At 47.6% G+C, this 27,566-nt stretch overlaps 2 protein-coding genes across 13 annotated transcripts; both read left to right on the top strand.

The window, feature by feature from the left end:
• Positions 1-919: 919 nt before the first annotated feature.
• cfap161 (cilia and flagella associated protein 161) lies at positions 920-5,609 on the top strand. Of its 2 annotated transcripts, none has more exons than XM_048973771.1 (7): positions 920-1,051; positions 3,111-3,200; positions 3,354-3,592; positions 3,676-3,757; positions 3,934-4,092; positions 4,200-4,273; positions 5,056-5,609. In XM_048973771.1, exons 2-7 carry the CDS (start codon positions 3,189-3,191, stop codon positions 5,273-5,275), a joined length of 786 nt encoding a protein of 261 aa, XP_048829728.1. In that variant the 5' UTR covers positions 920-1,051; positions 3,111-3,188; the 3' UTR covers positions 5,276-5,609. The 2 variants fall into 2 exon arrangements, with proteins under 2 accessions (XP_048829728.1, XP_048829727.1); XM_048973770.1 differs by lacking the exon at positions 920-1,051 and adding an exon at positions 1,575-1,730.
• A 1,869-nt stretch (positions 5,610-7,478) lies between these two features.
• Positions 7,479-26,496, top strand: LOC125705928 (pro-interleukin-16-like). 11 transcript variants are annotated; one of them, XM_048972305.1, is made up of 22 exons: positions 7,479-7,727; positions 8,354-8,407; positions 14,319-14,656; positions 15,809-15,927; positions 16,201-16,282; positions 17,431-17,566; positions 17,726-17,874; positions 18,312-18,425; positions 18,500-18,614; positions 18,694-18,767; positions 19,332-19,557; positions 19,708-19,825; positions 20,303-20,435; positions 20,542-20,629; positions 21,212-22,026; positions 22,237-22,327; positions 22,598-23,309; positions 23,743-23,926; positions 24,580-24,675; positions 25,231-25,426; positions 25,587-25,649; positions 25,821-26,496. In XM_048972305.1, exons 1-22 carry the CDS (start codon positions 7,715-7,717, stop codon positions 25,859-25,861), a joined length of 3,957 nt encoding a protein of 1,318 aa, XP_048828262.1. In that variant the 5' UTR covers positions 7,479-7,714; the 3' UTR covers positions 25,862-26,496. The 11 variants fall into 11 exon arrangements, with proteins under 11 accessions (XP_048828262.1, XP_048828261.1, XP_048828259.1 ...); XM_048972304.1 differs by having other exon boundaries at positions 25,572-25,649; XM_048972302.1 differs by having other exon boundaries at positions 25,231-25,497.
• Positions 26,497-27,566: the final 1,070 nt, after the last annotated feature.

Here is a 27,566-nt window from a genome sequence, read left to right as displayed (position 1 = left end):
TATAATAGCTCGGTACACAGCGGCGCTTTGGAAGGCTTCTGAACACAAGACATGTACTCTGCGAGCGATCCAGAAGGGCTCCTGCCCAGTACAGACCCAACAGGCTACTGAATGTATATGGGCTAGGTTCAATCAATATCAGTCTTGTGCTTTCAGGTATGTTCCATCCAAATGAACTTTGTTAAGCCAAAATTAAATATCTTTTGTTCTAATGTATTTCATAATTTGGCTTGACCAGATTCTTATAAACATCTAACACTGATGTTGAAGACAAGTTACAAAAAAAAATGTTATAAATTAGTACACAACAAAATCAAGATTTATATGAGTTCCTTAATTGTTCGGTGACTTTTGGCGAGTTTAATTTACATTTAATTACTAGTTAGTCATAGGCAGTATTTTGGCAGTAGTACTCCAGTTTTTTGCCTGGAAATGCCCCAGAAGTACCGCTCAGTTCTTGCAATACATTTCTTTAACCACCCATCTAACAGCAGATGCTGTTTCCACTGCTATACGGATGCTTTCCAGTTGGTAAAAATTTAAAACACAAAGATATATATGAAATCAATGTTATTAACACTCCGCAAAACATACAAATTTCCATATTAGATTAAGTGCACACGTAATTCAAGGAACACTGATTCAATTTATTACTTATACTATTATGCTATTTTAGCATCTTGTGTATCTTGTGTTGTGTTCGTTTTTTCATTGTAAATAATTAAAAACACATAAAAGCGAAACCAACACTTCATATGCATATGTAGTGAGCAGCTATGGGTGTGGTCACTCCCTGCATGCTAATGGAGAACACCTGTGACTAGGATTGGGGCGGGGGGAGAGTTATAAGGGGAATGCCTAATTGTGGTGGTGGGGGGGGTCTTTCTGACCGGAGAAACTTTGACGGGGCTGTCATCATGTGGGGGAAAGGAACTGTGGTGTGTCCGTCGCCGGTGGTAGACCGGCCGCGGATGAAGATAGTTAGTTACGGGGGGGTAAATGTTTAGGGAAGGATAGGAACTATGGCTTAAAACGCTGGCAGCAAGGAACAGTGAGTTGAACCGAGCCCCGTTGGTTGAGGAACCTTAATTTCCTTTCCCTGGAGAATGCGGGGAGGCCGGGTGTGCTTCTTTCCAGGGAAGTAACCGCTTTTAATGTTGTATTTTTGAGATGAATGTGAGTGTGCGTATGAATTTTATCCACGGATTACGGTTGTGAGCAGGAGGGCTGGGTTAGAAGGTACATCGGGAATGGTTCGTTTGCTGTGTGTGATTGCACTAGTGTTGTGATTTTGAGTTGAGTGGGGGAATTGATGTAACATTTCTGGTGAGGTGTGTGTTAGCCCTCGAGAAGGGGCTGTAATCCGGGGAATAATTAAAGATTTTCTCTTATCTTGGCGTCCATATTTGGCTGGACCTCCCCAGCATTATTAATGGTGGTGGCAGCGAACTTTGGCGGGGCGCTCTTAGAGAACGTATTCTTCACACATACATAACTCCAAGCGGACAGCACGCAGATGAGGCACCATGGCGAATGGGGACCCCTACAGGACAAAATGACTCGACGCTCCAAAGGCCGCTACCATAGTGACGAGGTGTAAACAATCGGTCTCGGGGAGACGCCGCGGGGATTCCCTCGAGCCGGCTGGTCACCTTACGATGGCCGCTATCAGGACTTATGGGCGCCATGTACGCGTCGGTAACTGGAGCGAAGATGTCGTTCTCGACGAGGTAAAATAGCAGCTCCAGTCTTGATGGGAGCTCTTTCGGGCGGGAGTAAACTGGGAATGTCTCTCTCAACTAAGAGCCGAAGCTCTTCATATGGGCGTGTCATACGCTATTTAAAATGTACACAATATTCCTGCAAATACGTTTTTGTTATTAAGAATCTCTAATATATCTTACGTTCAATGTTTTCAGATATTATGACTGAAACACCGCATTAAGAGTTTCACTCCATATTTTGGTCACGGACGCGGGGTGCGACGTTTAACATTATAACATGGACGACGAGTAAACGTGTTTGGATGCTAAAGAGTTACCTCTACTCAACAAACGCATTTTCACACAAGGATGTACGGGTGAAATACAGTACGATAAAACACACCCGATGGAAAAGTCTAACCGTCTTGTCCACTGTAATATTGCAGTTAGGATTACCGCTTAATCTACGTCAAGGAGGTGAACTACCATTTCAAAAGGAGCTGGACTTCACTTAAACACTGCATGAGTTCTTACTGCATGCTGGTTGGTCAGTCTCCTGTAATCATGCACGTGTCACTAATATTAATGAGAATCAGCTCAGTGAGTCTTTCACTCAAGGAAACAAACCAGTTAAAGTGCAAGAACTGAACTGTTTAGCCAATCGCATTCTGTTTTATGCAATGATCTTATCCTATGGAGAATTTAGATACACACATCACCTAAACCAGGGTTGTCAAACTCCAGTACTGGGGGGCTGGAGCCCTGTGTAGCTTAATGGTTCTTTCCCTGCTCCACCCAGGGGCGCTGTAAAGGGGGGGTAAACGATGACGATTCTCGGGGCCCATGACTGAGAGGGGGCCCAGAGAAGCCCCCAATAAATGTGTTGGGGGCCCTGTCAAGATTCTTTTCATGGGGCCCAAAATCCTTAGCAGCGCCCCTGGCTCCACCACAAATGATTCAGCTCAAGAGCTGTGTGGTAATTAGCTCAAGCAGTTGAATCAGGTGTGTTATAAGGGAAACCAAAAACTGTGCAGGGCTCTGGCCCCCCAGGACTGCAGTCTGAGGCCCCTTAGCTAAACTAAATGTGCTTCGAACATGGTTGGAAGTAGCAGAAGAACATGCTAACCTCACGCCCCCTGGAGGTGTGATACCCACTTAGCCAGTTCTTTGCAGAGATTTTTCAAGGGACAGGTGCTCAAATGGAGGAGTGGGGAATACCTCCAGCAAATTCTGGTATGATTTGTTGATGGGGAGGGGGGGGGTTAGGGTTAGAAGGTCCAGGCACACAGGTACCCTCAGGCCCCCCAAGTGCCTGAATTTAGCTACTGTGTTGTATAGCTGAGATATACTGTAATAGATATGCATTCGTTATCTGATATTAACACCCTGTTCCCATTTTAATCCCAGGAAAAGCTGAAGGACTTCCTGCAGAAGAAAGATAAAGGAGAGTTGGTTTTCCAGAAGACAAACTTTGTAAAACAGAATATGCTGAAAAAGGTAGTTTAATGGTGTGTTAAATGTAGTGAGAATTCGAGTAGAATGTCTAACTGGATTCATATGAGTTTAGACTGCAAACTGGTCTCTCTGTGTAAATGGACGTGACAATCACTTGCTTAGTGAAACAATTGCATTTTGAATATCGTTCCCTAGATCGACTTGACAGTAACAACTGATGGATGGTTACACTTTGGGGATGTGGTGATGCTGGTTAACCCTGGCGGTGACCAGGGCGAGCACTCGCTAGGCTGGCAGGGGAGAGATGCAGCGGCCGTTAGCATGCATTTGGACCCTGGCTCCACTGCAATGAGCTCACTTACCCAGGCGCCCCGCGAGGTCACTGCGACCAGAGCCGTGGAATCTCGTGCCAGGACTGCCTTCGTCATCACCAGGTAGCCGTCGCTCACCAGCTGATTGTTTTGTTACGCCAGACAATTTTGCATATTTTAAAAGAAACGTTTGTTTTATGAACCAGCGTTGATGGGACTCCGGAGGGGGAAACGGTGAAATATAATCAGAATTTCGCCTTTCGTTTAAAAGATGCGTTTGCTGGCGAGGTGAGTTCAATTTGAAACAATTTAGATATTAAGGAAGTCTAATCTGAATTTCTGAAATGTCCTCTCTTCACCTATAGTACACATTTACAAAGTTGTGATTTTTAGGGAAATGTACAAAGAGTCTGTAGAGAGCATTGCTTTGGCTTAATCTTTATGGGTTCTGCTGCCACTCACAGCTGTACCTAGCGAGTGATCAGCGGACGTTCCTGAGATGTGCCAGGGGGTCCTGCCTACAGGAGGTCAGCCTGACCAGCCACCCGTCCTTCCTCACCTGCTGGCAGGTGGTGTGCCTGGACCCACAGGAGCGTATGGAGAACGAGGGCCTTCCTGTCCCGGTGAGACCCCCCCGCCCCCCCCACCTGATTCAAAAAAAAATTTCCCATCAATATATCTGCATCAAACTTTGCTTGTTAAGCTTTTATTCTCACTGCCTTCTCTGCAGGTAAATAAAAAGGTCCTTATCACTCACTGCAAGACAAACCAGTGCTTAGCTGTACTTGGAAATTATGTTTTGTGGTAAGCTTTTTTTTTTTAAAATAGAAGAATTTACTGTTACACTATATAGATCAAACTGTCATGCCTGGCTCGTCCACTCCTCGTGTGTGCCACGCCCCCTGATTATCCACGTGTTCTTCCCTGATCTTGCCCAGCTGTGTGATTATTTTCGCCCAGTCTTGTCTATTTGTCTGTGTCTTGCCCTGGTTTTTGGTCCGTCATTGATGTTAGTCTATGTCCGACGTTTCCTGGTCCCCGTACCCATAATAAATCCCCATTTTCCCCGTATTTCGCCTCCTTGCCTGCTTCCTGCCTGCTTGCCTGCCCGTGCGCTCACCCGCTTTACTCGCGAATCCGAACATTATGGACACCCTTATTAGAGGAATTCTTAAATTAAGCCTCACCCATTACTGATACACATGTATAATTTAAGCACAGTCACAGTCTCCAGCTACACACACTGGCCGCAGTGCTATGGATAACAAGTATCCATGGTTATCCAGAAGTGATTAGTGACTGAGCAAATCCCACCAGCATCTAATGTGCAGCCTTCCCAGAGGAGTACACGCTGTTATACTGACAAAGGGTGGACCAGATCCATATTAATACCCTTGGTTTTCAGAGATATTGAATAAGATGGTGTCCACATACTTTTGGCCATGTAGTGTATTTTTATTAACCTGTTTAACTTTTAATTAACCAGATACTGTACTAGGAATGTATGCATAATATAAAAGAATTCTCCTTTGTAGAATTTTTAAATGCAAAGAATGATTCAAAACCAAGCATAATGTAATTCACAGGACAGCCTATGGAAAGGAGTACGAGGTGGTGGCCCAGACCTTCCTGGACTCCCACAAGGCCGAGCGAGAGATGAACCACTGGCTGCTGGTTACTGCGGACATCGCTGTGCAGGGCCAGGCCATGAGAGACAGACCCCATACAATGGCCTCCATGTCAGCTACTGAGGATTCAGCGCATTGTGGTGCTAAAGGCGGCGCTGAGGACGAGCGAAATGAATAAAATATCATTCAGTAGATTAAAAGAATTTCAAATTTCATTAGCTATATTCTGCATACAAGAGGCTGTAACATCTAGCATGCTTCACAATATTGCCATGCTGACAATGTGTAGTAATGTACATCCTTTTCCAACAGGGGGCGAGAGCAGCTTACTTTATGTAGCTATAGACCTGTCTGTAATATTACCAAGGTGATAAAATGTGTTCTGTCATGTGGATATTTAGCTGTTAACAGTCTAAACTGCTTAGTGAGTTTCTTATATACTGTCTCGTGTTCTTTTCCCTTATTTGTTTATTACATATATCTATATAATAAAATACATCTGTCTTCTAAGGTATATCCAGGATCTAACTTTAATGTTCCTTAGAATGACTATTTCAATTACAATGATATTTTAAAATTATATTTGTTTTTTTTTGCCAAAGTGGTGATGCTGAGAAATAGAGGAAACAAGATGCCTGCATTTGTGCAAGTCACTGGGTCAGAGTACTCATTGCCACTGTGCTAGTGTCTAGTGCACCCAGTAGTGATGTAGCTTATGGAACGACAGCTCATCTTATCAGCCTGTGTTTTAGCACAGGATGCCCAGGGTTACTTTAGCCTGCATGCTAACATAAGATATGCTATGTTATTGTAACCAGTGCTTTAACATGGGATGCCCAGTGTCACTTTAGCCTGTTTGCTAAAATAAGATATGTGTCAGAGTAAGAAAGCGTGAGTATCACGCCAGATGCGTGGGAGTTGGCAGTCCTGATACCCATTGCTGCTTTACCAGCAGTGCTAGCATAAGATATGCTTTGTCATTGTAGCCTGTGCTTTAGTACAGGATGCCCATAGCCACTGTTAATACCTTGAATTTACTAGAGTCGCCCCTTCCACATTGCGGGGGTTTGTGGGTACAGGGTCCCCCTTGGCAAGCAAAGGGAGCACGTGAGTGAAGCGTTTCAGATTTACATGCACTGAAGCTGCACAAAAAGATGCGTGAACCGCGAGGTACTGAGATCAGGCTGCCGTAAACATGCTTGGCGTCCTCCAAACCGCATGTTTGTATGCATGTTTTATGCATTTATGATGTACTAAACTCTTTGTGCGTCATCTGCGACTTTCACAAACCCCCCCCACCTAAACTGCCCCCAAACCCCTCTGAGTTTCTGTTGGGGGCAGTGTGCTCGGCCTGCACTCCAGCCACCTAAGCTCAGCGGCAGAAAGATTTTTTAAGGCTGCAGGACCTGTCAATCACATCAGTCTACTGGACTGCTGATGATCAGGGTCTTTAACAGGATTAGCAAACCCCTTTTAGGCCGGCCCGCCTTGTATGCGATTGCCTAGGGCGCCGTGTGATTAGGACAGGGTTCCCCAGTTCGTCCCGGAGGGCCAGTTTGCACCAGAGTTTGCTGATTTTCCTGCTCCTCCTATTAGCTTATTAAGGTGTGCTTGAGAAATGTGCAAACTGTGCTGTATTCTGTCCCTCCAGAACCAGACCTGGGGAACCCTGGAGTAGGGGGTGCAAAAAAAAACAACTGGAAAAAAATCTAAAGAAATACATCTGGTTCCATTCCATGACATTGCATTTATTCACAATTTTAATGTTTCACTACTTCTCTTGTGAAACTGACCCGAGTATCTAGCCAGTGCTAATGAAATGTTTTTAATATAAATTAATTGACAAAATTTGTTTTCCGCTGATGTGGGATGGGGAGGGGGGTGGAGTGTTCATTCAGTGTGCATTCAGTGTGCATTCAGTGTGCATTCAGTGTGCATTCAGCACATTTCACTCAGGTGCTAAATCACTTTCACATGCAATATGCTTAGTAAAATATGCTAATATTTGTTGAAAATGAGTGAGCATTCTTGGCTTTTAATATACAAGCTACGGCTTATGTGAGCTGCTCGTGTAGAAAATATGTAAAAATTCATATGTACATTCCTAATGAGTGCGGCACAAAAACACTCCCAAGAAGCGAGACCTCAGAGGACACCGCATGGCAGCACCGTAAGCCCAGAGCGTAAACGGGGAGAGGACAGCAGCAAACAGGCGGCCATTGTCAGGACAGGAGGGTCATATGGACAGACGGTACAGTTACACACAGAGAAACAGCGTGCGGAGAGTGACCGCAGAGAAACGGCGGGTAGGTGTGAGGCTCAGCCTGCCAAGGAATTGTATGCGTTTTTTTCCCCTAGAACAGGAAAAGACTTCAGTCTGGTATGAAATGTCCTCTGTGTTCCCAGCTGCCTGAGCCTGGGGGTGGGGTCCAGTGGGCGGATGGGAGTTAGGCAAACCCAGCCTAAATCATCCTCGTGTTCTGGCTTGCGGTCCAGACGATCGGCTGAGCTAGAAAAGCTCACTGAGACCCCTTAATGTTCCTTCTGCACCCAAGGTCCTCGTTCAGAGAATGCAGAGTCCCTTCTGAACCCCTCGTAGCGGCGTCAGACAGAAAGGATGGTCAACACTGGTGAGTGATTTTGAAAAAAAATCTTGCGCTCTGATGGCCGGGTGTGTTACATAACGCTGTCTCTGAACGCCTGCGTCTGTCCTTTCACTGCTGAGCTTCTAGTACAAAGCAAATGGCTTCTCCATGATATCTCGCAGTTCCCGTCACTCAAGCGCAGGCACCCGCTCAGCGCAGCAACCTGCCACTCACCGGGGCGAGTGTGTTTACAAACAAACACACACACGCGACTCGCAGTCTTACGAGATGCTTGGTGTCGGGTGTTTTAATTCCAGTGACAAAGAATGCAGCGCAGCTGTGCTAAATTTATAGTCCATAGTCACAGAGGAGACGATGCCGTTATTTAGAGAGGAGCTTCTCATCGGTTTTCCAGACATAAATGTTTGCTAGATGAAGCCGTGTGGAGTTTAGCGGGAGAGGGGAGGGAAGACGTCACACGGGTCCTGCCAGTGGATTCGTTCACAGCACTTGGGAGCCAGTGTACACATGGAGAGGTGCGTTACGGCCGGGCTGTCTCTCTGTGCCAGGTGACGGAGCAGTGAGATCGCTGCATTCCCACAGCCTCTCACTTTCACAGCAGCCCGTCTCACCTCCCCAGTCCTTTACTGTCACATTTCATTGCCTCGCAGATGGGATACAGAGGCCGGCCGATGCTGTGTGCATTCTCCGCTGGAGGACTGACAGTGGGTGTGTTTTTTATTTCAGCAGAAAGGGTTGTGGTTCACTTAGTAGCATAAACCTGTTTAGCATTTACACTTTGAGGTACTTGAACCATGTGAAAGGAACTCATTTATCCATAACTGCCTGAAACATCTTGTTCTGAATTTCTACATGTGCCATATGTTGTATCACTTGCTTTTTAGATACTGTGAGAAAAGGCTGAAAATAAATGCAAATTTGACATATTACTGTAACAAACAAGGTGGTACTGCATCTACAGAATCAGGGTCTAACTGGTTGTACCACCTATGACTAAGTTCATGTCTGTACAGTACAACAAACAGTCCTTGATTATCCGATTAGTTTTCATAATCAATTCAATAATTGACCAGAAATGGCAGATGTCCTTCCGTTTTGAAATTACATCAAAGACATATCCTTCCTCCACATCTCCAGTAGAACTATTAGATTAACCCGCTGACCAGTGGGCACTAATCATGCTGAGACAGGCATCAGATATGCCCAGCCCTCTTGCCATTACATGAACAGGTTGAATGTTTCTGGGGTTAATTCAGCATTTGTCCCCTCAAAAAAGGAACATTACCGGAATTGATTCAGAATATAAAGTAGTAAAAAATTGATAAAAGCTTTAGCAAATAGAATTAAGACATAATCATGCTGAAAAACTCTTTAGCGTGATGCATGTGCTTCAGAAGAGTCTGGCTTACTTTAGCCAGGAACATCTGCTCCAAAAAGGCACCTAAAGGCTAAGCATTGTTGTTTTGTAGCCGCCACCCCCCCACCAGAATCTCAAACAAAATTGCATTTCTGTGGCCTGCTGGGACGCCAATATTTCTGCAGCCTGGCTGGTGCTTTTAGATACAGGTCAGACTGACAGACACTGACTGCTCATCTATCCATCCCAGTGCCACTGATGGCAGGAGAGCAGGGGGGCGGCCAGGGCACAGCAGCCAGATGCCTCGGGGGTCAGAAGCTGAGTAAGCGAGTATTCACTCAGCGCGGGGGCTACTCGGGGGTCAGAAGCTGAGTAAGCGAGTATTCACTCAGCGCGGGGGCTACTCGGGGGTCAGAAGCTGAGTAAGCGAGTATTCACTCAGCGCGGGGGCTACTCGGGGGTCAGAAGCTGAGTAAGCGAGTATTCACTCAGCGCGGGGGCTATTCGGGAGTCAGAAGCTGAGTAAGCGAGTATTCACTCAGCGCAGGGGCTACTCGGGGGTCAGAAGCTGAGTAAGCGAGTATTCACTCAGCGCGGGGGCTACTCGGGGGTCAGAAGCTGAGTAAGCGAGTATTCACTCAGCGCGGGGGCTACTCGGGGGTCAGAAGCTGAGTAAGCGAGTATTCACTCAGCGCGGGGGCTATTCGGGAGTCAGAAGCTGAGTAAGCGAGTATTCACTCAGCGCGGGGGCTACTCTGGGGTCAGAAGCTGAGTAAGCGAGTATTCACTCAGCGCGGGGGCTACTCGGGGGTCAGAAGCTGAGTAAGCGAGTATTCACTCAGCGCGGGGGCTACTCGGGGGTCAGAAGCTGAGTAAGCGAGTATTCACTCAGCGCGGGGGCTATTCGGGAGTCAGAAGCTGAGTAAGCGAGTATTCACTCAGCGCGGGGGCTACTCGGGGGTCAGAAGCTGAGTAAGCGAGTATTCACTCAGCGCGGGGGCTACTCGGGGGTCAGAAGCTGAGTAAGCGAGTATTCACTCAGCGCGGGGGCTATTCGGGAGTCAGAAGCTGAGTAAGCGAGTATTCACTCAGCGCGGGGGCTACTCGGGGGTCAGAAGCTGAGTAAGCGAGTATTCACTCAGCGCGGGGGCTACTCGGGGGTCAGAAGCTGAGTAAGCGAGTATTCACTCAGCGCGGGGGCTACTCGGGGGTCAGAAGCTGAGTAAGCGAGTATTCACTCAGCGCGGGGGCTATTCGGGAGTCAGAAGCTGAGTAAGCGAGTATTCACTCAGCGCGGGGGCTACTCGGGGGTCAGAAGCTGAGTAAGCGAGTATTCACTCAGCGCGGGGGCTACTCGGGGGTCAGAAGCTGAGTAAGCGAGTATTCACTCAGCGCGGGGGCTACTCGGGGGTCAGAAGCTGAGTAAGCGAGTATTCACTCAGCGCGGGGGCTACTCGGGGGTCAGAAGCTGAGTAAGCGAGTATTCACTCAGCGCGGGGGCTACTCGGGGGTCAGAAGCTGAGTAAGCGAGTATTCACTCAGCGCGGGGGCTACTCGGGGGTCAGAAGCTGAGTAAGCGAGTATTCACTCAGCGCGGGGGCTACTCGGGGGTCAGAAGCTGAGTAAGCGAGTATTCACTCAGCGCGGGGGCTACTCGGGGGTCAGAAGCTGAGTAAGCGAGTATTCACTCAGCGCGGGGGCTATTCGGGAGTCAGAAGCTGAGTAAGCGAGTATTCACTCAGCGCGGGGGCTACTCTGGGGTCAGAAGCTGAGTAAGCGAGTATTCACTCAGCGCGGGGGCTACTCGGGGGTCAGAAGCTGAGTAAGCGAGTATTCACTCAGCGCGGGGGCTACTCGGGGGTCAGAAGCTGAGTAAGCGAGTATTCACTCAGCGCGGGGGCTACTCGGGGGTCAGAAGCTGAGTAAGCGAGTATTCACTCAGCGCGGGGGCTATTCGGGAGTCAGAAGCTGAGTAAGCGAGTATTCACTCAGCGCAGGGGCTACTCGGGGGTCAGAAGCTGAGTAAGCGAGTATTCACTCAGCGCGGGGGCTACTCGGGGGTCAGAAGCTGAGTAAGCGAGTATTCACTCAGCGCGGGGGCTACTCGGGGGTCAGAAGCTGAGTAAGCGAGTATTCACTCAGCGCGGGGGCTATTCGGGAGTCAGAAGCTGAGTAAGCGAGTATTCACTCAGCGCGGGGGCTACTCTGGGGTCAGAGGCTGAGTAAGCGAGTATTCACTCAGCGCGGGGGCTACTCGGGGGTCAGAAGCTGAGTAAGCGAGTATTCACTCAGCGCGGGGGCTACTCGGGGGTCAGAAGCTGAGTAAGCGAGTATTCACTCAGCGCGGGGGCTATTCGGGAGTCAGAAGCTGAGTAAGCGAGTATTCACTCAGCGCGGGGGCTACTCGGGGGTCAGAAGCTGAGTAAGCGAGTATTCACTCAGCGCGGGGGCTACTCGGGGGTCAGAAGCTGAGTAAGCGAGTATTCACTCAGCGCGGGGGCTACTCGGGGGTCAGAAGCTGAGTAAGCGAGTATTCACTCAGCGCGGGGGCTATTCGGGAGTCAGAAGCTGAGTAAGCGAGTATTCACTCAGCGCGGGGGCTACTCTGGGGTCAGAAGCTGAGTAAGCGAGTATTCACTCAGCGCGGGGGCTACTCGGGGGTCAGAAGCTGAGTAAGCGAGTATTCACTCAGCGCGGGGGCTACTCTGGGGTCAGAAGCTGAGTAAGCGAGTATTCACTCAGCGCGGGGCTACTCTGGGGGTCAGAAGCTGAGTAAGCGAGTATTCACTCAGCGCGGGGGCTACTCAGGGGTCAGAAGCTGAGTAAGCGAGTATTCACTCAGCGCGGGGGCTACTCGGGGGTCAGAAGCTGAGTAAGCGAGTATTCACTCAGCGCGGGGGTTACTCGGGGGTCAGAAGCTGAGTAAGCGAGTATTCACTCAGCGCGGGGGCTACTCGGGGGTCAGAAGCTGAGTAAGCGAGTATTCACTCAGCGCGGGGGCTACTCGGGGGTCAGAAGCTGAGTAAGCGAGTATTCACTCAGCGCGGGGGCTACTCGGGGGTCAGAAGCTGAGTAAGCGAGTATTCACTCAGCGCGGGGGCTACTCGGGGGTCAGAAGCTGAGTAAGCGAGTATTCACTCAGCGCGGGGGCTACTCGGGGGTCAGAAGCTGAGTAAGCGAGTATTCACTCAGCGCGGGGGCTACTCGGGGGTCAGAAGCTGAGTAAGCGAGTATTCACTCAGCGCGGGGGCTACTCGGGGGTCAGAAGCTGAGTAAGCGAGTATTCATTCAGCGCGGGGGCTACTCGGGGGTCAGAAGCTGAGTAAGCGAGTATTCACTCAGCATGGGGGCTACCAGCGCGTCACATTAGAGAAGATGGTTCCTGTGTACTGATGCGTAAACTCAGTCATTAAGTTAAGGCCCCCAGTCCATGAAAGCATCTTCCCAGCGTCCCCCACACTCCTGCACCGAGCTCCAGATGGAAACGGGTGCCTGGGCTTTCCTGCTCCAACTCGCTAATCAACGCCATTTGCACACATGTGGTCTGCGTTTCGTGTCATTCGTACAAATAAATATACAGGTATTTCCTTGGTGGATACTTTTCCCTCAAGTGCCCTACGGAACAGTGTTACTGTAACCTGTAGGACAGTGTTAATCTATGGGACAGTGTTAATCTATGGGACAGTGTAAATCTATGGGACAGTATTAATGTAACCTGTGGGACAGTGTTAATCTATGGGAGAGTGTTACTGTAACCTGTGGGACAGTGTTAATCTATGGGACAGTGATACTGTAACCTGAGGGACAGTGTTAATCTATGGGACAGTATTACTGTAACCTGTGGGACAGTGTTACTGTAACCTGAGGGACAGTGTTAATCTATGGCACAGTATTACTATAACCTATGGGATAGTGTTACTGTAACCTGAGGGACAGTGTTAATCTATGGGACAGTATTACTGTAACCTGTGGGACAGTGTTACTGTAACCTGAGGGACAGTGTTAATCTATGGGACAGTATTACTGTAACCTGTGGGACAGTGTTACTGTAACCTGTGGGACAGTGTTACTGTAACCTGAGGGACAGTGTTAATCTATGGGACAGTGTTAATCTATGGGACAGTGTTACTGTAACCTGAGGGACAGTGTTAATCTATGGGACAGTGTTACTGTTACTTGTGGGACAGTGTTAATCTATGGGACTGTGTTACTGTAACCTGTGGGACAGTGTTAATCTATGGGACAGTGTTACTGTTACTTGTGAGACGGTGTTAATCTATGGGACTGTGTTACTGTAACCTGTGGGACAGTGTTACTGTTACTTGTGGGACAGTGTTAATATATGGGACTGTGTTACTGTTACCTGAGGGACAGTGTTAATCTATGGGACAGTGTTACTGTAACCTGAAGGTCAGTGTTACTGTTACTTGTGGGACAGTGTTAATCTATGGGACTGTGTTACTGTTACCTGAGGGACAGTGTTAGTTGCATACGGGACAGTTTTACTGTAACTTGCATTTAGAGGGATGGCAGATCAGCTAGTATATCAAACTACTTCTCTGCATTGGCTAGTCTTTACACATCCGGCTTTTTCACCAAGGTGTGGTCACTGCCAGTCACAGAAAAGCCCCACTGCTGAAACGCCTTGGCTTACCCCTGTACCGTGACTATGACCTGGAGTCAGACTGAACGTTACTGCATCTGGAAGACCAGCACGCCTAGGGATGTGGCCCGAGTGCTGTCTGACATGAGGAATCTCCCAGCGTGGAAATAGGAACTTGTGGGTGAGGCCTGTCTTTGTCAGGTCCTACTGAAACAAACCAAGAAGTTCGAATGAGATTAAAAGGTCAAGCAAGTCAAAGCTCCACTGAGCAAACTGGGTAAGGGTGATTGAGTTAGAGTATTATTATATTTAACTCCAATCTGAGCTAATGCATACATGACTGAAGAGAAATTCAAATGAGACTATATTAGGCAGAGACCTAATGGCGGAACACCGAGATTCCATATGGAAACTCCAGAAATGGTCGCACACCATCATAATCTGACTGGTATGTATTCTTGAACAGTTACACTATCTTGCTGTACTTACTGGTTAACTATGTTCTCTTTTCAGTGTTATATATCATAAATCTATTGTGACATGATGTTGGGATAGACTCTTTGTCTCAGGGAATGAAAATATTTTCTGCCTAGCCAAGAGTCTGGCAGAGAGTTTCCGATATAGGAGACCAAATTGATTTTTGTCACCTCAACAGAGTGTCCCATTTCACAAGCTGGGCAGGTCGGTCGGCAACCACCCACCATCGAGATGCGGAGGTGCGTCAGGCGGCAGGGGAAAGCGAACGGCATGACGGCCCGGGGTGTAGAGCTGAGAGGAGGCCAGAGATCGAAGAGACTGGCACTCATCTCCAGGTCTCTGATCCTGTGCAAGACCGTGCCCAGCGATGACGGCTCCAACCAGAACGAAAAGCCCACCGGCCACTGGACGTCCCCCGAGGAAAACCTTTCCTGTACAGAAGAGGCCCATATGGAATTCCCTCAGCAGAACCAGCATCCTAAGGAGGGCAGCCTAAGGAGGAGGTTTTCCATAAAGGTGATACATGTCATTAGGTCCATGATGGGAAGGTCCCTCTGTCTCCGTCACTGAGAGCCTGCATTCATGGCTACACCCAGTAGCAAATAAAAGTATTTCTTCAGGTAACCGTGAAGATGCAGAGCTCATTTTACTTCTGGATGGCCGTAGCCTACCTCACTAGCGCCATCTAGTTAAATTTAGAAAAAGCATTTAATACGCTTCTACTGCATTTACTGAACTTAAAAACAAAACCATGTTTTTTCTGCAGGAAATTAATGTACGATCATAGAATCTTATTTAATCTAATTTCAAAAGCAAGAAAAATAGTCTGTTCATCCGTCCATCACGGCTTATCCAACACAGCGGTGTGAGCCTGGAGCCCATCTGATGAAGCTCAGGGCACAAGGCAGGGCAGTGTCCTGGATGGGATGCCACCACAGCAGGGTCCCCCGATTCTGGTCCCGGAGGGCCAGTCTGCACTACAGTCTGCAGGTTTCTCTGCTCAAATGCACCTTATTCAGCTAACCAGCTAATTGCCAGAATTAGCAGGTGTGTGGCAGGCTGGTCCGGACCAGACTCAGGGAACCCTGCAATACAGCATTAATTTTTAAACAATTTTAACTTCAAGAAATATTGTGAAGACAAATTCTTCTTCACGGAGGTTTGAAGCGATTGCATGTGTGTTGGGGCGCCTGTCCGTTGAAGGGCCGCCCGCAGTAATGCTAACGCGTTTCACTGCCCACCTCACGCACACAAAAGACCTTCTGTTCCAGGCCCTGGCGAGCGAGTAAGCTGCAAGACTCCTGCAACATTCTAGTGATGTCATCGCAGAGCACCCCCCCAATGCCCCTGGCCACTCAACAGCCGACTGTGGCAGTGTGTCTGAACCATGATGTGTTAGCTTAGAAATGCTTTGAAAGGCCACTTGCAGTCAGCCAGGCAGAGAATGGGGAAAAACTGTCAAAATATAACAAAGGTTGTCAATTGGAAATGCAGCTGAACCCAGTTTCGCAGTGAGTGAAGTTATTTCGCCCAATTTCAATGCAGAAGGAATGATTTTAGTAAAGCCATAAATGAGCATTAGCATGTACTGTCTCAAATACAATGACCGTAAAGTCTTAATTCATAAAGAGGCCCTTGAAAACCACATGGATGTGTTTGTTCAACCAGGAGAGCAGCTTCTGGAAAATGTGCATGGCAGCTGGAGGAGATCGTTCAGAAGGCATGGCCCACTCCAAGGACACAAGGTCACCTGCTTGCCAAAGGAGCAGTGGTGGAGCTGCATGCAGGTAAGGGCCTGTCAGGCCTCTGTGCAAATCATAAAAAGTGACCAATCAGTGACCAATCCCACTGAACCAATCAGTGGGAACAACAGTGGTCACCTGACAGATGGCTGTTTCTCACACACTGTTACACTGAGACCAAGCCTGGTCAATGCATATGGGCCTTGCAGATGTTTGCCTGTCAGTGGAAACCACGGCAGTGTTTGTCCCGGTCATCTGTGTCTTTGGGTATCCATGGATAGTTATCTTCACAGATAACAAACTACTCCTTCTCGGCAGACAGCCTGCCGATGGCTTTTCGGAGGACAAACCCCTGGCATGCTCAAGCTCACGGACTACGCCTCAAGAGACCTTCGGTGAGGTAAGGCATTGACCGACCTATCCACCTCCATTACATCCATCTTAACAGAATCAGAAAGCAAAGTTCTTCTACTTCTGAACAGACAGTATTACAAAATCACCGGCAAAGTTCTATGCTAACATGACACTAAGTCTCAATAAAAAGTTTTTCACACATTCTGTCTCTTCCTACGTGAAAAGGTACTAGAGACCCTCACTCCAATTCTCAGCAGAAGGCTGCTATGCTTGTCCTCGCTTCCCCTTACGGAAGCGAGAGAGACGCGAAGAACCACGCCCCGTCTGTACACGAGGCAGCGGAGTGTTCCGTGTCCTCAGCTCACAGCCCTGTCCCTGCCATGACAGCGAGCGCAGGCCGATCTGATTGGTCGAGCCCCACATTCCCGCATGCTGAAAGATTTGGCAGGGCGACATCACAACATGTCAGCCAAACCAACATCTGCAGAACTTCTGATATAGAAATGAATCGTGCGGGAAAGGCAGCCTGTATGGGTGACTAGTCTAGATCAATTTCCCTTCTACTTTTAACTGCGTTCCAAAAGATTATTTGGAGCTGTTGCTACAGTGGCAGTTGGAGGATTCATTCGTTTCGATGTCTTAGCGATTGGCTCTGGTTCTGGCTGCTTGAGGAGGAGGGACAGGATCGTTAAGGAGACTCAAACAAAAAAATCTTGGTAATTCAGAGCAGACTACTCAAGGTCACCAAGAATTCAAATACCAGTTCACTCTGATAATATACCATAAAATAATGATAAGCTTTGCAATCCCCCAAATCCTCTACACCAGTGTTTTACAAACCAGCCCACAGACAGTCCATATCTTTTCTCTCTCCCAATTGCCTGGGAGTTGGGAGGGAACAAAAAGAAGGGCTGTCTGGGGGTCTTCAAGGACTGGACTGAGAAACACTGCCCTATAAATTCCACAACCATATCAGTAAGCAAAATGTATTCCTTACCAATTACTCTCAGTATAAATTGCATATGCTGCTTTCAGGTGACAAAAAGCTACTTGTATACATGTACTGCTCATTCAGCAGGTGGAACTAATTCTCCACTCCCCCTTAATACCACCCATTCCAACCACTAGGTCATCCTCAAAGTCACCGTTCTTCCTCTCATTATCTTGTCCTTTTCTGAATGCTTACTACAACAGCTGGTCTCTGTGCTGACGTCTGTCTTCAAGAAACCAAGTGTTGATGTGAACGGTCAGAGTGGAGCACACTGGAAAGTGCCAGAAGGCCGTGCTGAGAACTCTTCTTCCTGTAAAAGGACTAGATCCAGTCCCACTGGTGAGCTGCCACACAGCGACCAGGGTAAAAGAGCCATTTGTGCCCCTGTGAAGGTGGGCTTGCATACATCACTACACCTGCTGTGGTTCACCAGATCAAATCCTATTTATAAAGCTATGGTTTCGACTGCAGAACATCCAGGTTATCTGTCGCTCACAGATATCGAGTCCTACTGTGCTGAAGACTTTGATAGCCGCATCGTGATGAGACCAGAGGTCTACTGCCTTCATAACCATGGCAATACTGGCTTCTACGGAAACAGGAAGTGTCTCTCTCAGCAGCTGGACCTTCCCAAAGGAATACAGCAGGTGAAGTACAAAATAACATCAGTCCCATCACAGGTGTCACATCCAAGAAGAGTGGCTTGAAGGGATAGAAGGAAAACTTAAAATGGTAGTACAAGCTTGTAGGATATTTTTATATGCACACAAAAATGATCCGAGTTTGACCTGAGTTGAAATATATTAATTAGAATTTCACATCTAGTTTAACCTATAGACCAGTGCCTCCAAATCTGGTCATTGGGGACCTACAGTTAAAATGTGGACTGTCTGGCAGGGAGCTGGTATGGATCAAAAACATGGACCATCTGTAGGTTTCAGAGGACCGGGTTGGGAAACACAGCTATAGACCAAGCAATGCTTCTAACACATGTATTTGATTTATGAGTTGACTGGATGGGACCTGTTCCTAAGACACCATATTCCACATGTCTTGCCTGAATGACTAAGGCTTCCTGTCCCAGCAGGACAGCCCTAGACCACTGCGCTCTCTAAGCTCAGCCCTCCTGCCCCACTGCAACAGCAACATGCAGGCCTATGTCATCTGCAGCATCGTCCTGATGAAGGGTAACGGGAAGGTAAGAATGCCGCTTGGGGTAAAAACAGTGCAGGAGCTGGGGGCCCTCACGTGCCATTGCTCTTCTGCTCCCAGGGACTGGGCTTCAGCATCGTAGGTGGAAGAGACAGTCGTAATGGACCAATGGGAATCTATGTTAAGACCATCTACGCTGGAGGAGCTGCAGCCTCCGACGGTCGGCTACAGGAAGGTGGGGCACTTTTGCTCAGCTGCTTCCTTTTCTGATACCGTGTCATTTAATGCTCCCTCACACCTTCTCTGTCACTTAGGAGACGAGATCCTGGAACTGAATGGAGAGTCCCTGCATGGCCTGACTCACGAAGGCGCCCTGAAGCAGTTCAAAGTAAGTTTACAAAGTCTCTTCTGTGGCTTCAGCTATGTTATGCCTAATTTGAATTAATGCAGTGTTCAGTGGTGACCATTTCCAGTGAATCTCAGGCATTCAAACAAGCAGCTAATGACTTAAAGACACAACTGTTTGTGATGGGAGAGGCGAGATTTCAGAAGCCAGAGTGATGGAATTACAGTATGATACATGATAGTCATTAACTGGTATTTACTGAATCGTGGCCTAAAGGTTTGTAAGTGATTCACAGTGCATGACATGCAGCTCTGCAGGTTAGGCATCTGTACCAGTGTCTTGAAGGTCGCTGGTTCAAATCCCATAGCTGGCAGAGTACTCACATCATAGTTGGCCCCTTAGGCAAGGCCCTTAACCCCAAAAACTACTCCAGGGCTTCCAGATAGATGACTGACCCTGTGGTCTGACCACAGGTTTTTGTTCTCATTTCTGTGTGATTCGTAAGAAAGTAAGATGCCAAAATCCACTGATCACGAGATTGCTTTGAAACACTGGTCATCACACTGTCAGGTGTGGGCTGTCAAGTTTGTCTCTTCATGTATACAGCAAATAAAAAAGGGGCTGCTCACCCTTGTGGTACGGACCAGCCTACGCCAGGGGGCGCTGTCGAGCCGAGCCCAGGCCTCCAAGCTGTGTCGCTCCCGTTCTCTCAGCTCTGGCACCAGCATTAGCAGGGGGAGTGTGGACCTGGGCGACTACAGGCTCTCGGCCGACCAAGCCAGCCCGACCAAGCCCAAGGACCGCGTCATGATCGAGATCACTCTGCAGAGAGGTCAGGCTGGGATGGGCCCCACGCAAGCATTCAGAACATTGAGTCATACCACTTCCTGTTATTTCATATTTTCATTTGGATCATTTGTGAGTTTCTCACAAAGCTTTGTAGCATTAGCGGCATGCTTGAGACCCATCTGTGTGTCTGCAGAGGCTGGAGTGGGCCTAGGTATCGGCCTTTGCTGCGTTCCTTCTCATGAGGGCTGCCCTGCCATCTACATCCACACCCTGTCCCCAGGCTCAGTGGCCCACATGGATGGCCGGCTCAGGTCAGGCCCTTATCACTGCTCCTGCAATACTGTCTGTTCAGCAGCTCCCTAAAACCATGGTCCTCCATCTTTAGGCCTCTCAAAAACAGCCACGTTCCCGTTATCTAGTTCCACCACCCATATATTTGTTGCATTGCCAACTACCAGTCCTTAGTTTCTTTAACGTTCCTACCGATAAATACGTCTCAGATCTTCATAGCTTCATAGCTGTTGTGTAGATATCTCAGTAAACACACAACTCAATAACCTCTCTGTCAAGCAATAAACCTCTAAACCAGTGGCCTCCATCCTATTTTACAGTGACAGCTACTTTTACAAAAAACATAATCTAGAGAAAGACCGAGTCATGACGGTGCCCTCAGGGGGAATAGAAGTGTTGCAATCGGCTAGAAATATCTTGCCAATCGACCTGTCAATTGCAATGGACTGGTTGGCGAGCATTGCTCTACTTAATATTTAAACTACTGTGTATCTCAGGTTTGGTGATGAGGTCATTGAGATCAACGATACCGTAGTCCACAACCTGACGCTGAATGAAGTCTACAGCGTCCTGAGTCAGTGCAACCCAGGACCCGTACAGATCATTATCAGTCGTCACCCAGACCCAAACGTACGTTCACACAGGCCACTTGCTCGCAGCTCCTCACCCACTTACTGACTATCTGTACAGTTACGTAAAGTCCTGTAACAGCCCGAGATGCCTCGTCTATCTCTAGGTCTCTGAGCAACAGCTAAATGAGGCTATAGCTCAAGCCATCGACAGCAGCGAACTGAAGAAGGACAGCAGCCCATGGAGCGTGGAAGGTAGGGATCAGCGGTGACCAGGGATCAGTGATCCAGCGGTTTCCTGATATAAGCAGATCCAATGTCAGTGTTCTCTGCCGCTCAGATGGGAAAACATATACCTTCTTGATGCATTATAATGATTGGTATGAGTTAAGGATGCTTTGTACTGTATTATTAATATGTATCTACAGTGCATTATAGATGAGCTTCATAAAACATTCAGAAAGCATTATAGACATGGCTATAATGTATTATGCCATTTTATGCATATTTATAGGCATGTTTATAATGCTTTATGAATGCACTATAATGTGTTATGAATGTGTTCATGGATTCTTATACACATGGCATTCATTGAAAGCGTTACCGAAGCTTGCTATGGTGACATCCATTGCTAAAACCAAAAACCAGCACACCATTACTAAGAATTTCAATTACATATGAATTATCCTTAAACTCTTTCAAGCATATATTATAGGATTCCCAAGTTAAGTTTGGTGTATTATTTGGAACTGTAGGTTATTAGCCGTGGCTTGGCCCTTCAGATATACAGCAGAATAATTTGCAGGCATAAAAACAGCTTCCTGTGTTTGGTAACAGGCCTGAGAAGGTTGGATTCGTGCTCCCAGAGGAAGCAGAAGTGTGAGTTCTGCGAGGAGAGTACTTTCTACCAGCTAAACTCACGGACTCAGTGGGTCATGACCCGTTCCAGCAGTGACAGCGCTTACAACCACTGCTTCCACAACGTTAGCGTGCATGAGCATCATTCATACTGCACCCACAACAACCACTCCTGCACTGACAGCATGTCCAATAATAAGACATGTAGCGACAGCACCAGTGACCACTACTGTACCGGCGAGACTACCCAGTCTGCCTGTGACAGGACCTACAACCATCGCTGCAACAGCCGCATCCTCAGCCAGCGTTCCTTCAGCGATAGCTCCTACAACCATGCCTACAGTGATATGAAGACCAACAGCCACCAAAGCTTTAAAAGTCACACCTACAGCCAGCAATCCTCCAAAGATGAATCTGGAAGCTATGAAACTTTTAGCGACAGCACCAACAACCACATCAACATCAACCGAGGAGCTGAAGGAGCCATTCACATCTGCAAACATCACCAGCTCAGCACCCAAGTGCAGACTGAGCCTGAACACAAGGTGCACGAAGCCGAGAGAGACTGTGCAGATGATTACTTTAATACGCGGCACAGGCACAACGAATGCGGCCAGATTTCTGCAGGTCTGGTTTTCCAGAGCACAAATGGACCCAAACTGGCAACCCCTCCACAGAGACACAGCAGACTAAAAGAGGAGCCCAGTGACAACTCTGTGAGTGAGACTGGAGAGTGCACAGACATGATCCCCGCTAAACCAGGAGCCAGGCCTGCTACTCAGTCTATCCAGCAGGTATGACAGCGTGTCGATGCAATGGCTCAGTGCTCTTCCTCTGTCATTCAATTCCGTTGCACATGTGCAATGGCAATAAAGATATTCAGTCATTCAATTAACTTCTGATCAGTGCATGTGCCTTTAAGAGGTCCTGGGAATACTGGCCCGGATTTACACGAGGGATTGTAGCTGCACCCGGTGAGATCCGCCTTTCTCTTTGTGTCCCAGGAAGCAGAAGCCAATCATTCTTGCATGGCACACATATGCCTTCCAACAGCACCTTCGAAGCAACTTTTAAACCAGGGGGACATTACACCAGGTATGAGCGTGAGAAATGAACTCTTTAAATCTGAAATCTAACTGGAATCTGGATTATCTGCATTTCTTTCCATTTCATTTGAATCTAAATTTAAAGTAGATTTCACTCTTTTGATGGTCATTCATCTGCAGCTCATTGCATTAAAAAAAAGGCTGAACTATAGGCTGGACTGCTGAGAGTTCGCTTTAAAAACAAAAATAATGGAAAATCGTGAGTCACATGTTTTCACATCTGGAGCATCATGAAGCTCGACTTTGTTTTCCATTTCAGGCGCTGAAGCTCCCAGCCTTGTCTGCTGCCAGGACAGGAGGTCAGCCCTGACGAGGCAGGCTCGCGTAGTGCTGCCCCTGGAGCAGGACGATCTGTGTGACGGCCCTGATGGTCAGGGAGGGTCTGCCGTCTCGGGTACAGAACGTGGCCACGCTTCCACTGAGGCCCCCTTACCCTCTGACCCCAACCTGGTCGTGGGCATTCGCTCCACCGCTGCCAACGCCCTCCACAAAATGCCTGAGGAATTTCCTAATGGAAAGAAAGGCCCACCCGTGCCACCAAAGCCAGTCTGGATTCCTCAGAGCCTTTGGGGTCAGAGCAGGAGGACGCAACCCTCTCCCCCAGATTTTGGCAAGAACGTTACATCATGCACACGAGACACATCAACAGCTCCAAATGTATTAATAACACAAAATGGTCGTGGTGGTACAGAGCCAGCTGAGATTTCCAGGAGGAAGGTGCTGCCTTCCACATCACTACCACTAAAGGACAAGCCCCCCCGGGCAGGACACAGCGCATGTAATAAGGCGAGCCTGAACCGGGCCCTCTCCTTCAGCCAGCAGGTGGTGCACACCCTACTCAGCTCACTGCAGGCTGGACCGGTGGAACCCGATGTGTGCTTCAGGCATCGACATGCGCCCCCTACTGGGATTCCTTTGTCTAAGGCTGAAGTGACCCTCCAGATTAGCAGCACACAGGGATTCTCTGTGAGGTAAGTAGCAGGAGAGAAGAGTGTACAGACTTCCCATACACAGTTCAGTACTGAGGAATTCAGTAGATTATTTACTGGTGACTGGCAAACTGCACTAATTTGTCAGCCCTAATAAACTGTTCCAAGTCACCGAAATTCATTTTAATATATAACGCCCTTGTCCACTTGCGTGCCCTAGAGCGTTTGAATGATTTAGCAACGGCATTACTGTCACAAGTCTCTTGTATACTGGTACTGCAATAAAAAGTAAAGCTTTAAATAGAAGCGACTGCATTTGGCACATCTAATGAAGAGCTGCAGCCAGTTGGCGTTTAGCAGTTACCATCCTAGGAGAGCTTGACCTTACTCCAGAAACGGCAGATTTAGCAACAGATTTACATGGAATCCCTGCCTGGTCCCTCCAAAGCAAGCCCAGTGATATGCTGTTGTCCAGCCTAGCAGACCTCAGGGATGAACTCGGCAGGGCAGGAGACCTCCTGGATGGTGAGGGAACTGGGCTACAGTGTCCCAGCCGCCCCCCCAGCCGAGCCCAAAGTGCCATCTTAGCACTTCTGAGCCATGGGAGGGAGAAGATGACCCGAGAGGCCAAGCGTTCTCTAGACAGAGAAACCCGCAAGGTAACCCTGTCTCACCTCCTCGGCCCGTCTACTGCTGCGTATCCCATCCAACTGCACCTTCTAGGGCGTCCTACCTCTGCTCTTCAAGGAACACTAAGCTTGGCCGGTGGTATTAAGAGCTTTCAAAAAGGAGCCACAGCTGACTGGCCTGAGCCCTGATCCCAGAACAGTGCACTGCTTACCTGCTGTTTGCTTACTTTGTGGTTGCTGCTCTATGGTTGAGGGATATCTCCCCTCACTAAGGAACTGAGCCCTTGGCTTGTGGCTACAGTTAACATCTGTGGACCTCTCCCCCAGCCCCCCCCCCCCGTGGGGGTTATATGCAATGTGATGCATTTGGGCTCGCCTGGATTTACGTGTCACCCTCACAGAGAGCGCGTGATTAACCCCCAGAGGTAACAGTGAGAGACACACCAGCCAAGCATTAGTGCAGACCTGATGTCGCAGACCGCGGCCCATCCATCAGACGTAATTTTTTTTAACAGAATTAGTCCCCAAGTGCACGGTAGATACCTCCTAAAAATGCAGCAAGTTACTGGAGAAAAATAGAAACATCTTCGCACACATTTGAACTGACGGCTGATTTTATCCTGCAACAATTTCGGGGAGGGTGAGTGAAATACTGCCTTATTCTGCATCCCCCCCCCGCCCAGCTGTTTGAAGACATTCACATTATTGTTCTACCCAAAGAGGATGGAACTGATCTGGGCCCAGCTAGGGGGACAAAGCACAAGAACAAAGCGACCGCTGTGAGTTAAACCGCATTAACGTCAACCAAACCGATGGCACGTCACCCCACACGCCCTTACTGAATGCTCTTAGACAATAATCCAGATTGAGTGGGACTTCCTGCTTATTATATGCATATTACACACAATGTAAACTTGGATGGTACTACTGCCTCACACCTGACATCCACCCTGTGTGTCTGCACGTTTGTACGTTCTCCAGGCAGCCACACGGGTTTCCAGTACAAAATCATGACTGTGAACTGGTGCCCCTAACACACCCCTAACGTGTGTGTCCTGTGATTGACAGAGATCCCCTACTGTCTGCTCTGTGCTTCCTAGCATAGCCTCCAAATTCACCACCACCCTCTGCTGAACAAGGTTACGTGTAGGTGGATAGACAAAGCAGATGTGTTTGTTGATTATTACAGAATACAAAAAAATAAATAATAACCCAGATCAGAATTGATAGTTAAATATTATTCCAGGAACCTTTAAATATAAAACCAGGGTATTGGAGATGGAAATGAAGCTTTATATACCATGGATCACATTCTTCCTCTCTGGGAAGAACAGGTGACTATAGAGAGGGGGGACGAGGTGCTGTCCATTAATGGCCGGTGGCTGAGCGGCTCGGCACATGGGGACCCACCAGCCAGCCTACAGGAGGCCAGAAAGTCTGTCCCAGCCGTCGTGGTCGTGGTGCGTAAGCAGCGGGCAGCAGGAGGAACATCCTGTGGCTCCGGCGATCTCACGGAGTGCCTCACCTCAGGTACACAGAGAGATGTTCTTCAGTCTAAACCCCTCATTTATTATGATCTATGGGCTGCAAAAGGGATGCAGGTGAGGAGTCGTCACCACAGGCACAATTGTGAAGGTCACCAGAGTCCTATCCTAGTTCTGTTCCTGATATGCAGACTCTCCTGCCACAGATCTGGAGAACAGCAGAGGCAAAGGATCCCTGTATGGACAAGGGGGCGACAGGTCCTGTGAAGGTAAAGCTGCTTGTTTCTGATTATAGAACAAAGCTAAACAATGAGGAACATTGATAGAGTAATTCTAGCACCAGGCCCCAAACTGTTTGGTTGCTCCTCAAAGAGCACATGAGATCACTATGTGTGTGAGGTTCTGTAGCTGAGCAGGTCTTCTTACACGTGACACTTCAGAGCAGAACAGATCGAGATCATCTCTGGACCTGAGCTGCTGAGGCTGCGGAAGTCGGGCCACACACACGAGACCGAACGGGCCTTGGAAAGGTCACTGTTAAGGGGAAGGATGTAACAGCTGCACACGATGAGGAAGCCACCTCTGGATCGACAACACAGCCCGTGCTGCACAAAGCAAGAGAACCGTTACCACGGAAGTCGACCCTACATCCAACAGCAGACCAGAAGAATGGCGCAGGAACCTCAGTCGTGAACTTAAGTGGGGATACCTGAGCTTGTCAGTAGAAAACAAGAGCCATCTGTTTTGGGTCTATGCTGTTTTCACAATGTACTGCAAAAAAATGCATTTAACCAAAGATAGTGAATGTACAGGCTTTTCCATAGAGCGAAAGATGAGATGTATTGTGGGAAGCTTTCAAGTGCCACGGAGCTCTAACCACTCTAAAGTAATGTCACCACCGCACCCACCCGCTATCTCAGCGCCCGTCCTGTGCACATCGATTCCCACGCATCGTTATACAGGTTAAGGCAGGGTATTGGTTATTTAAAAACCATATGCTTGTCACTGGTTTATCTTTATCAATCTTTGTTTAGCATAAAATGTGCAATTTTCCATATTTCACAAATGTTGTGTGAGGTATAAGCGCATGTTATTAAAAATGTGGGTGTGTGCTTATCTGTGTATTATCAACTGAAAAGCTGTAACTGTCGCTAAGAGAGTTATTTTACAATCACCTTTTGCTCGTTTCATTTAATATAGAATGTATACTGTGTTAAATGTATGTTAGTGCCCTCTGCTGACTATTTAATTGATCCATGTTAACCCTTGAACATATGGTCATGTGACGGAATTGGGCAGGAGTAAATGCATGCTGGGAGATTCATGGAGTCGACTAGTGGGGAAGCTTGTCACCAAAGGACCTGTAATAATGGTGCGTTCGATTATATTTCGGAACTCGGAACTCGCGACATCACGTTCGACAATCTCCTGTTCGAGCTACCACAACTCGGAACAAACATGGCTGCCTCCATGAATACGTTACTGGATAATGTTGCTTTATATTTTAGCAGTTTGGAGTAAGATTATTATTTCCACGAGACAAACAAGAAACACGAACTAGTCAAACCACATTAAAAGCTTTATAAAATATTTTAGTGCATTCATAGCGATATTCTTTTTTCGAGAGTTAAACTACAAACAAACCAAAAACACTAACAAGTCTGGTAAAAATCTGATATTGCATCCTAGGATACTGTTTAGGGTCACGATACCGTATTCTCTAAATCGAACACGTGCAATTAGATTTATAATTATTAATACATTTAAGGAAATAAACATTTTTAAAGATTTGTAAAATAGAATTACTGTTGAGCGTGTAAGCCGCCATTTTGAAATTACGTCACATGGGCAACTCGGACAAGAAAATTCTGTCCGACATCAACGCCAAAAAGTGGCGTTTTTCGTTATGTTTCGTGACATTTTCGTCCGAGTTGGAGAGAAATAATCGAATGCACCGTAACTCCTAAACATCTGGTCAGAAGGCGCACATGGTAATTTCTATTTATTGTATTTACTTGTCTTGTGTTGAAAAGTTTGTTTGGAATTGCGATGATGTATGAGCTGCTGTTTAGCGGTAATATTGTGGATCTTTTAAAATGTAAGATTAAATGCAATGCAGGAATTTAATAATATGTTTATTTTATAGTTTATCACGGTGTTTGGAAGAATAAAGACGGAATAAACTT

Source organism: Brienomyrus brachyistius, chromosome 13, assembly GCF_023856365.1.
Source record: "Brienomyrus brachyistius isolate T26 chromosome 13, BBRACH_0.4, whole genome shotgun sequence".
Lineage (NCBI taxonomy): Eukaryota > Metazoa > Chordata > Actinopteri > Osteoglossiformes > Mormyridae > Brienomyrus > Brienomyrus brachyistius.
Note: the sequence above shows the minus strand (reverse complement) of the source record. Positions and strands in the feature narration are given on the sequence as shown.

What these genes read in the sequence shown, in the direction of transcription:
- LOC125705928 (XM_048972296.1), top strand. An exon ending in CGAGATCACTCTGCAGAGAG is followed by an intron (nt 19,558 to 19,707) that starts GTCAGGCTGGGA and finishes GTGTGTCTGCAG; the next exon opens with AGGCTGGAGTGGGCCTAGGT. An exon ending in ACACAGGGATTCTCTGTGAG is followed by an intron (nt 23,310 to 23,742) that starts GTAAGTAGCAGG and finishes GCTGTTGTCCAG; the next exon opens with CCTAGCAGACCTCAGGGATG.
- cfap161 (XM_048973770.1), top strand. Translation starts at nt 1,659, where the DNA reads ATGGCCGCTATCAGGACTTATGGGCGCCATGTACGCGTCGGTAACTGG. An exon ending in AAGATGTCGTTCTCGACGAG is followed by an intron (nt 1,731 to 3,110) that starts GTAAAATAGCAG and finishes TTTTAATCCCAG; the next exon opens with GAAAAGCTGAAGGACTTCCT. An exon ending in AACAGAATATGCTGAAAAAG is followed by an intron (nt 3,201 to 3,353) that starts GTAGTTTAATGG and finishes ATCGTTCCCTAG; the next exon opens with ATCGACTTGACAGTAACAAC.